The 11,065-nt window shown below is 43.2% G+C and overlaps 1 protein-coding gene across 5 annotated transcripts in view; it reads right to left on the bottom strand.

Moving 5' to 3' along the window:
• Window positions 1-2,875: 2,875 nt before the first annotated feature.
• ARNT2 (aryl hydrocarbon receptor nuclear translocator 2) overlaps window positions 2,876-11,065 on the bottom strand; it is a 92,979-nt gene continuing 84,789 nt past the window's right edge. For all 5 annotated transcript variants that reach the window (XM_042823997.1, XM_042823996.1, XM_042824000.1 and 2 more), the window contains 2 exons: window positions 9,877-10,013; window positions 2,876-7,568 (listed from right to left, as the gene is read on the bottom strand). In XM_042823997.1, coding sequence (XP_042679931.1) covers window positions 7,470-7,568; window positions 9,877-10,013 — 236 coding nt within the window. In that variant the 3' untranslated portion in view covers window positions 2,876-7,469. The remainder of the gene's footprint in view (window positions 7,569-9,876; window positions 10,014-11,065) is intronic.

The following is an 11,065-nucleotide window of genomic DNA, read 5'->3' as shown; positions in this document are numbered from 1 at the left end:
TCTTGACACCTTATTAACACCAGTGCACAAACGCACTCTCCCATCCTGCAGTGACACAGTTGTGCACGGGGAAAGGGAAATCTGTTGCTGGAGCAGAGTGGGCGTTCAGTCTGCACTGAGGTGTTGCGTATCTGCATTGATCTGCATCACCATTTACCCCATAGGGCTTTCATCTCTTAGTGGCCTTATTTATATCATCGACACTTGCTTCCGTGGGTTTGCTACAGCATTTCATTATCAGGCAATGTATCCAGGTCAGCCCTGGCAGCTCCCTCAGCAAGATCTGGAAATTTAGGTCAATTTGCATCAACTTTGATGAATCTTTAGAACTAAAATGATTAAAGTGACAACTTCCATTGACTCCCTGCTGAGGTCTCTGACCTTAAATAACGGGGGTCACTAAAAATATGTTAAGAATCTAAATAACCTTCAGTTCCAAATCCCAATTCCAAATCCCAGAGATGAAGCATCTCTGTGCAGTGGGCACCAGTATGTCTTGTAGGAACTGCGCTGTTTTAAACACTTTACAGGCTCTCAATAATTAAATGTTTCATGGGAATTTAATTAATTTCAATGAATATCCTTTCTCCTTTCCAACAACAGCAAACATTTTTTAAGAGACAGTAAAACACATCAGTATATATTCACAAACTACCAGTTCTTCAAGTTTTTGACACTGCTGTACCCTTCTGGCTATAGGGCTGCATAGCTTCCATCCTTCCATCTTTCCTCGTGCCCACAGCCCAGCCCGGGGTATCTCAGGCAGCTCTCCTTGTTATTACAGAATCATAAAAGGTGGAAAAGTTGGAAAAGACCACAAAGATCACCCAGCTCAACCTCCCCCCCCGCCCCCCATGCTCACCACATCCCTCACTGTCACATCCCCATGGTTCTGGAACACCTCCAGAGATGGTGACTCCACCACCTCCCTGGGCAGCTGTGCCACTGCAGCACCACTCTTTCTGAGAATAAATTCTTCCTAATATCCAACCTCTGGGGCCCTCTTCTGTCCCTCAGTGTCTGTGCCTGCATAGCTGTAATGGCATTAATGTGTGTACAGCTGTTAAATTTTGTCTGCAAGAGCTGTGGTAATTGCACTTAAGCACTGCTGCATGTGCATCTTCCATGTGTGACCCTTCAGATGACATTATTTTCAGCTGGGTCCCAAATGACATATTTTGTGTATTAGTATTTAGTGCCAGTCTATAATTAGAAGATAATTTTTTTCCAGAGCTAATGAAAAGATGCCCTAGCAACCTTTGGACATGATCCCAAATCCATTAATGCAGTTCAAGTTATTTCATTTTCTGTGGGGCAGAACAAGAAATTTGAAGAAAGATGCTGCCAAGGATTGCCAAGCAGGAATCTGCCAAACCTTGGTGAAAAAGGATGGAAGAACTCTGTATCTGTCCCTGTTATATCCAACTTGGAGAGAAATTAGGAAAATGAAATGAGTAATACATCCTGAACTATGATGATATATTGATGGAAATGTTGCTAAGAATTAGCTCCCATGGAAAAATTAGGAAAAAATATACTTTTATCATCATAATGAAGACTTAAGCCGTTATTATGAGTCATTAACGCCAGACTACAGAGCCAAATATGGCAAGTGTAGGGATACATCAACTGTATTTCTTTCCTGCCGCCAGCCTTTACATGTGGATGGTGTCCCACCATGCTGAGCTATAGCAGTTATCACTGCGTATCTGGCTCCCTTCCATATCTGCATCTCCAGACCCAGATTCCACACCAAAACTAATACCCCCAGCAACTCCACAGCCAGTCGTCACCGCGTTGCCTAAAAGTACGCTTGGTTGAGTACCTGGGAGTACAGGTTAATGGCCATCAATCTGAGAGGACGAGGAGGGATCCCACCACAGCCCAGCCGCACCACTGCCTGGTGCTCCTTCACCTCCTCTGTTCTGTGTGCTCCCTTCTACTTCCATAATGTCCTCGCAAAAGCAACTAAGAGCCTATCAAAATTCAACAAAAAGCACCAAACAACTGCCACAATAACAAACCCTCACCATCTCTGTCCTCATCACCGCAGACCAACACGTCTCCTAGGGACGAGCACTTACCCAGTGGAGCCTGCAGAGCAGGTGGGGCTGGGCCTGCAGCTGATGAAGGACATCCCAGTGCCCTGCTTTGACTGTGGGTTTCCCACAGGGGTCCCAACAAGGGCCAGAGCCCTTAAAATGGTGCGTGGGCTGTGAAAACACCACCTACCCTGCAGCAGGAATGCATGCCCTGGAGCATCTTAAGCTCCCTGCGGAGGTCCGGACATCAACTTTTTGGATTTATTAGCGAGGTAAATCCTGCTCGGAATGTATCAAAGCAGACAAAGAAATACAGTATAAATACAATGAAGAACCACTGTGAAAGGCAAATGCACTTTATATAAGAAAGTCTGGAAAGGTCGCCAGGATGTTTGTGGGAAGGATGAGAGCATTTTTCAACTTGAATAATGAGACCAAAAGGTGGACAAAGAAAGCACTGTGCTGTCACCCGAGAGAGGGAATAAAAATTGCCACAGACTATGAATCAATTCTAAACCAATTGTGCTCTAACGAAGCGCTCTACAATACAGATCCCAAATCATACACCTCAACACCATCAGCAGAACAGGGCTCTTAATTAATGCTTTTCTGGAACCTCTTTCAAAAGTTGATGTCTCAAACCAACATTTTTCTCCCGCTGGACAGCCTCTGTACAAATGAAGAAGATAAAAGGGACCTTCCCACCCAAACCATGCAGCATACAAACAGATTGCAAAGAAAAGCCCAGTGCCTGATTGTTGGCATCATTCAGGATTACCTCCCACTCCACGATTCCCAACAGCATATTGTACCCATTTACAAAAAGACAGGAATTAACAACAGCTCGTGACCTTTTTATTTTAATGAAATTTAAAAAGGCAGTTATTAGTTATACGTACACACAACTGATTCTGTACTTGTTAGTCATAAATATAGAACATTCAGAAGTACAAAATACACTTTATCCACGGCACAATTTCACATCCATATGAAGAGTTTAAACAGATAAGTAACCAAGTGCCTAACAATGACAGAAGTCCATTTTTGGAGGTTTCTTTTTTTTTCTTTTTTTTTTTTTTAATTTTTTTTTTTAATTATTTTTTTAAAGACCATTAATCTACACAAAGTAATCAGTGCCCACAGTCATCAGTTCCATGAAACGCACTCTGGCTTAGAGCAGGAAAAGACCAACCTTCTAGAGACAATTAGGTGCCATCACCTTTCATTTGCTCCATTAACAGGAAGAACACAAAGCTCACATTCTCCTCTTCTCACAGCTTACAACTGCAAAAAATGGAACTGGCAAAAATCACCTGGATCCCAAATGAGCACTGCCAGGAAAAGTGAAAATATCTCAACTAGAAATTAGTCCACCCAATACCTTGCAAACAAAGAGCAACAGCAGTATGACACTGGTAAGGCATTGATGACAAAATGGCTGTTGTTATTCTCGAGAAAAGAGTACACCTATGTATAAAAATATATGTCATAGCAATTGGGTAAATCCAACACTATTTAACACTGTGCCAAAAGTAAGTAAGAGTTAGAAAGGCAGTGCTGCAACAAGTATTTACAGTTTCATACTGTACTTGAACAACAACAACAAAAAAGGCAACAAAGCTACAAATGGAACTGCCTGGTTAAAGCATAACCGTAGGTACTGCCAGTAGTGCTCCTAACAAGGAATGTGATGGAGTCCCTCTCGTTAAACAGGTCAGCTTGTTCGAACTAAGGAATGTAAATATTTTAGCATCTAAAATCTTGGTCTACACGCCCACTTGTGGAAACAGCTCACCCAGACACTATTTGCAGTTTAAATATCAGCAGATTCGGTTTTGAGAAACACTGTGTCTGCAACACAGTTTGATCAGAAATCACAGCTTTATTTGCAGCTTAGCAATGAGCACACAAAAGAAACAAGAAAGCCACCACTTGGGAAATTCTAGAGACTGGCAGCCAAAGCACCAGCAAAGATACACCAATGGCACACAGGAAGGACGTCAGCATTCCAAATGCACTTTACAATGCCAGCTATATTATAAAAGAAGTTGCTTTAGCAGCCGAACACGAGACAAAAAGATGTGGCACGGCTCAGCCTGCGCGGCGCGTTCTGCCACAAGAGCTGGGATGGGGCTTTGCAGAGCAGCTGACACTGACACTGTGGATGCTGAACCTCAGTCACTTGGCTAGAAGCACAGAGCTGCTGAACCTGAAGCTCGCTAAGCTCCCTTCTCGCTGGAAAAGGCTGCCCACACCTCCCCATCTGTGTGTGGCAAGGAAGGCAGTGGTAAGGAAGGGCGGAAAGGTGAAGAAAGCAGGGGGATGGATGACCACGGCTTGCAGGGAAAGCCCCAACCTGGAGCCATCTGCACCTCAATGGAGCAGCCATCCCCTTTCCCAAACAGAAAGGTGGGGGGCTACCAGATGAGAAGCAGCTGCTCGTGCCCTGGTGCCTCAGGCACACTGGCATGTCACTGTATGGAAAAAAGAAAAACACAGCAAATAAAAGAAGGGAAAATGTGCTTGAAATTCTGCTCACAGTGCATTTTTAACTGCACAGTCAAATTTTTTTGAGAGAGGACAAGTGGGAATGGCTTTAAACTAAAAGAGGGGAAATTTACATTAGACGGGAATAAATGCTTTACTCAGAGGGTAGTGGGGCAGCCCAGAGCTGTGGGTGCCCAAAGCCAGGCTGGATGGGGCCTTGGGCAGCCTGACCTGCTGGTGGCATCCAACCCATGGTGGGGAGGTGGGAGCTGGGTGATATTTGAGGTCCCTCCCAACCCAAACTATTCTGTGATTCTAGGATGAAGTCATCACTGCTGATATTAGGATAAAGACAACTGCATACATCTTAATTGTAGATTGAATTCAGAATGAATTATAAATACGCTCAGAACAGTCTGTCAGGTAAAAGGAAACAGAGCATTTTTGATTCATTTTTCACTTTACAGACTAACGGTTCTTAAAAAATTCTAGAACTGAAATGTATCATCTTCAGCATCTTCTGCACAGAGACAGAAACTGCTCATCTGCTGCTCTCCCTTATGATCACATTCTACAGACTGCTGCTCCCTACCAAAGCATGCAGATGCTGACCCTGCCTTCCCCCAGCCTGCAATGCACCAAGGCTTCTTTTTCAGAAATAGTGAATTTCTGAGGACAGCAGAGCTTTGTTTATGTAATTCAGAGATGGTTGGAAAGGGAGAACGCTCCAAGAGAATTAACATTCATGTATTCAAATGAATTGTGCGTAAGTGCATGGCTCGCTCACCTAAGAAGGTACTTTCCCTATCTCTGGGAGAGAAGAGGTATGATTTTTTGTTTTCAGTGTGATTTTGGTGAGGCAAGTACAGATCAGGAGATCTGAGGCCTCTGCAGCACTGCATCTAGATACATTAAAAAATTTCCTAAGAAAAAGTGTCTCTAGCCCCACTTGCACGTAGGATAAGAGATTGGTCCCAGACTTGGCAAGAGAAAAAGTAGAAAAGGCTCTTCCTGGATACTGAAAACTACATGCTGTTCTGCCTGAGGTCTGGGGAAGCAAAGGAAGGTGGAAAAACACCCCATGGTCCCTGTGCCACTGCGGGCCTGGCAGCCTGCACTGCCTTTCAGCATGATGCCAGGGCAAACTGCAGGACAGGGGCCTGCCTGCTTTTCCAAGATGTTATCCTGGCAACATGGACTACAGTAATGTATGTGGTCCTTTCCATTGGAACACAGCCCATGACTCAACAGGAGCTAGAAAAGCTAAACCGTAGTGCTGTGAAGTCTATGAATTGCTGTGAACATTAGGATCTAGATGTGGGGCTGTGAATACTGGGATCTAGATGGGGGTTCCTGTTTCAAGGTCCATGATTGATCCTCAATATGCAAAGGCTCTGGGAAGCTTCCCAATCTTTCTAACCTCAAAGTTTGCAGAAAACCTGCATGCAGGAACTCTGGGCTCCTTGTCCTTTCTGAGCAATGCCTTCTCCCACCCCAAAAGAAATGATTAAAAAGGCTGAGCTTACAAACCCAACCTCCTATAAATCATCATATGCATGAGAGCATATAAAAAACTTGCTACCACATTTCTGATGAATGGATATGGTAGATGACTAGCTCTGAAGGAAGACTGATGAACTTACCTCTGTGCAAAAGCACACAGCATTCAGAATAGCCAGTACTCGAAACACTTTGTAAGGTGAAAACCCAGTGTTTAACAGAAAAGGGTTAACAGGGTTTAACAGAAATGACTGCTTGGGAATCCAAGCAAAAATTCAAGTTATCACTGTGTACACAGTGGACAAGAGTCCAACTGATATCCATTACCATTACCAACTCTAAAAAAGTGTATGCTACAAAACCATCTCACTGCTTACAGCAAATGAGCCTGAATGATTTCACTGTAATAGGCCACCACCTTGCACTGCTAAAACGTGAGGTTTCACAGTATAAAAAGTACTTCACAGAAAGGAAATGCAGCTAATACAGAAACTGCAATCTTGATGGGCTTACAGTTATTTTTATGAGGGAGTATTTTTGGGAAAGCAAGAACAATCAAAGTTAAAGCAGCCAGTGAGAAATGTGTAGAGTTACATAGGCCTCAATTCAGTGCAAAAACAGACTAATAGCTTCTGTAAGTAAATGCTTGTTCTGAACAGATAACCACCTGAATTAAAAGTAAGAACACTATGTGAAGTGATGGAGGCTCCTGCAGTATCTAAAGCCTCCACGTATTATCAAGCCCTCTCAGTACACTCCAGAATAGACCCTATTAAAATGCAAAAGAAACCAGTACAGGAAATCACTTCATACATCACAAGATATACAGAAAGTACCAAAATGTACACACATTCAAATTTAAGTTAGAAAAGGTGGAGCTGAATCTTCTGGTGAGAGAGGCCTACATTATGTTGCTTAATCTCACATTCAAAGTGAACTAAAAACTACAAGAATGAAAGAAAACAGAATACTCTGTCTGCTTCCAGAAACCTAGGCTTAAAGCAAGGCATCGAAATTGAGTGGTAGGCACTGTAATAACACACCACCTTACCTTTTCTCTGTTAGTCTTTGTTACTGCGAGATCTATTTAAAAATTACCATTCAAAGGAAGTATTAGGTATCATTCACATTCAAATATTTAAGACTCAGAGATATATATCTTTTTTTTTTTTTAATCAAACAAAGTTTTTCATCTCTGAGGTAGATGACAATAAAATAAAAAAGAAATATAACGGAGCTGTCAATGAACACTACCAAGAGCTGGAGCTCCTCTGTCGGCACTAACGCAGCCCGTGGAGGAGAGAGCAAGCCCTACACCACTATCTGAAATATGAGCATCTTCTGGTTTAGTAGCTTCTACAGAAATGCAACACAGAAAAAGCAGAGCCAAAAATATACTGAGATGGCCTTGAAGAAGAGCTTCCATTTCTGCTTCACAAGCTATTCAGAAAATGGTGGAAACATGCCCAGATCAGCAAAATCTTCTATGTTGTAGTTGCCAGTACCCTGCGTTGGATCCCCCGGCATCGGCAGCATGTCCTGCATGATAAGGAAAAATCAAAGTGATGTGTCACTTTCTAACATGTTATCCAGACACAAACTGTTTCCTGTTCATTCTTTCATTCTGTAGAACCAGAAAAAGCAAAAGGTTAGGTAAATAAGGAGAGAACGGACCTGTGCAGGGTACTGGGCTAAGGTTTACGTGCTGCTTATGTTTTGCCAGAGCTTTCTGAACAGGATGTGGGACGTCAGCTTTAGATTGCTCCTCTGAGTAAACCACAGTTGAGCCGTCCCATAATACTCCTTCACAGGCTGAAACAATTCCCATTGTACTGGGCAGTTACACATGGAGAGAAGGAAACTGTCCAGCTTCACTGAGGGCGGCACTGGGTGAGCAGTATTCAGTATCTCTGACACTCCTGCACCCTACCAACAAGAATTCCTGCTATGTCAGCACGGTGGTGGGAACGCATGCTCTGTAAGTGAATGTACTGCTGCTCTGAGGGACACTGAAGCCTGCACACCCACCCTGCCTGACAAGCTGCCCAAAGCAGCCTTCGTGTGCTTTCAATGGCACAGGAAATGGTGGAAACTTCTGAGAAGAAATGGGATTTCATGGTAATTGCTCCCACGTGTCTTGAGCCAAGTGAGTTCCCCACAGGAGGCTTCAAAAATACTAAACCTTTCCTCTCAGCTGGAGACTGAAGCCACAGGGAAAAGACATCTCTTGCTGAGAAAACTAAGAGTTTACACTTGCTTTTCCTGTCAGTCCTAACAATAATAAGCTCTTACTGTAAAGCCAAGTTTCGCCATGGATGGATCATTATCCTTACAATAAAACAAAATCCAAAGAGCAAACAGAGAAAACGCACAAGATCTGCTCTTTGAAGGAATAACTGCTGAGAACAGCTGCGTACTGAGCAGTCACCCCAAAAACAGGGAAGATGAAAATCCATCCAAGCTCTCAGTAGCATTGCTGCCAGCGGTGAAAAACAAGGCAGTGGGCAGAACTGGCAGCTTCCAAGCTGCCAGTGTCAGCCTTTACCTCTCCCCACATTCCTCCCCAGACAATGGGAAGCCCTGTCTGCCCCCACCTGTTTCAATTCCCGTCCTCTCCAAGGCATTTCTGCTGCTGGGGCCTTTGAGGCAACGTCTCCTGTTACAGACTGGCAGGATGGCTCCTCTTCCGAGTTTGCCTCTCTCCTCACGTCCACCTAACCTAGGGCTGGCTTCAGGCACAAACAGCACCAGCAACTTCTTGAAGGCCTTTCAAGTGAATCCAATTCTTCCTTTTTCCCATTTAATCCTTGGCGCTCCTTTGCCATAATTTCATAAAATATTTGCTGGGATACAGCATTTGTTTTAGACACAAGACAGTGCCTGGAGGGAGCCCTGTGTCTCTGCAGGCCATTGAATTCTGCTGCCATCAGCTCACTGAAATCACCCTGAAGATGCTTTTGGTTTAAAGTACATGCAAAGTGATTAAACTTTGCTTAGGGAGAGATACAACAGATTTATCTTGTCTGGGCCACATGGCACGCAGACAGGTATTCTAGGTGTAGTGATGTTATTTGTTTGTGTGAATGAACCGTTGCTTTCACACAGGAACATTTTCAGGCTAATGCCTCTTCTGCACTGCTCCTGAGAGCAACTGAGCACAAGCCCAGTCTTGCAGGGAAATTTACTGTTTAAAAGATAATCAGGTGCCCCACATCAAAACCTTACTTGGGCCTTGAGCTGTCTTTTCTGCATTTACCTCCATTGTTTTGTTGCAAACTGTCTCCATCTAAATTAAAAACAAGTTATACAAGGACAAGAACTTATTAACTTGTTAAGACTCACTCCACCTATAGTGATGGCCCAAAATTGTACTTGATGTAACAAAATCAGGTAGGTGAAGAGGATTATCTACCAGCTATCTGATATCTGACTAGATTTAGCTTCAAAAAATTACTGGACACTATCTATGCAATATCACACTCCTTTCCTGTTTGAACTATCAAAGAGAATTGAAATGAAGTTTAATTGGACTTGACTGGGATTTTAGAGGTCAGCAACAATGTAAGAAAGACACTGTCACCATTTCATGGCTTCCCTGCAAAATACACACACCCCAGGTACAGGGAAACCAGTGTTGTAACCAACTTAAAATACAACAGAAAAACAGCTTTAGTTGTTACTTAGCAGTCAGTTCCAGCTAACAGCAGGCACAAGCAACACAAACCCACAGCAGCACACAGTAACAGGTAACTGCATGAAGCCCTGCTAGCATCCCAGCTCACTGACAGCCACAGTTATCTGAACCAGCAGTGACAGAGGGATTAAGGGCTCACTGGGCTCTGCTCACCTGGAACACCTCGGTCTGGCTGGGCTGTGGGTGTGAGTGCTGGTCTCCGCTCTGCTGGTTGTGATGCTGGCTCTGCCACTGGGACCAGACTTCGGACGGCCTCCCCTGGAACTGGCTGCTGCTCTGACCACCTTCAGCTGGAAGAAGAGAGGAAAGGCAGAAGTCAGAGAGCAGCCCCTTGGAAAGCTGCTTTGGAGACTTCATTCACCAACACCTATGTTTGCAAATGATCCCCTGAAAAAGACCCTGAGTGCCATTCATTTGCCATTTCACTTAAAAAACAAACAAACTGCAGCATCCAAATATCTCTTTAATTAAAAAGCCTAATCATTTCTACAGCAGTGGGCGTACAGTTCTCATCTGAGAAGCACTTTCACATTTTGTATATGATGTCAAAATAGTAAGATCAACTGGCAACAGCTCTGCTGTATTAAATGTAGACATTGCTGTATTAAAAATATGGAGTGCTGTTAGCTACACCATCTTAGCTGCCAATATTGCAGCTGCAAAATGATTTATTTAACATGTAGCTTATAGCAAATTATTATCATCTTATTATGGTGACAATTTCTTTTAAAGACTAAGGCCGTGTAATAAGAACAGCAAGGTTTTATGGTAAATACATTTAAAATGATGACTTCAGGGAGATGGATTTCTTCCAAATAACCTGCCAGAAAAAAATATGATGCCACACACGTTAATTCAGTCATCTGTTACACACACACTGCATGAGCAGTCACAGCTCATACTAAGCTGAATTCATTTTGTCCTCTATTTCTACAGATTGGCCCCAAATTTATACATTTTTGGACAGTTTTAGTCACCGTCAAAATCTCCTTCTAAGATTTAGCATGTTGGAAAGCTTCCTGACAGGCTAACACTTTTCCCTCTATTTTTTTTTTTTTTTTTAATATCTATTCCTACTGTTTTTGCCTGTCTTCCCCATGCTACAGGCAACCCAGCTTGGTAGATCTGGTTGTCCCAGATTATCAGCACCTCCTCCAAGGATACCAAACTTCTGTGCACCACGTTACGTCAGGTCTCCAATAACCAGACTCTGTAATGTCAAATCAATTACTATTCCATAATCAGTGCTTCAATCCTTTTGACTACCAGCTAAACCAAGCAAAACAGATAAAATGAACGTTTCACAGGATGATATACAGGCTGCAGTGATGTATTTCCATCA

The sequence above is a fragment of the Centrocercus urophasianus genome, unplaced genomic scaffold, assembly GCF_019232065.1.
Source record: "Centrocercus urophasianus isolate 14NV4802_14NV808 unplaced genomic scaffold, USGS_Curo_1.0 seq_23, whole genome shotgun sequence".
In the NCBI taxonomy this organism is placed as follows: domain Eukaryota; kingdom Metazoa; phylum Chordata; class Aves; order Galliformes; family Phasianidae; genus Centrocercus; species Centrocercus urophasianus.
Note: the sequence above shows the minus strand (reverse complement) of the source record. Positions and strands in the feature narration are given on the sequence as shown.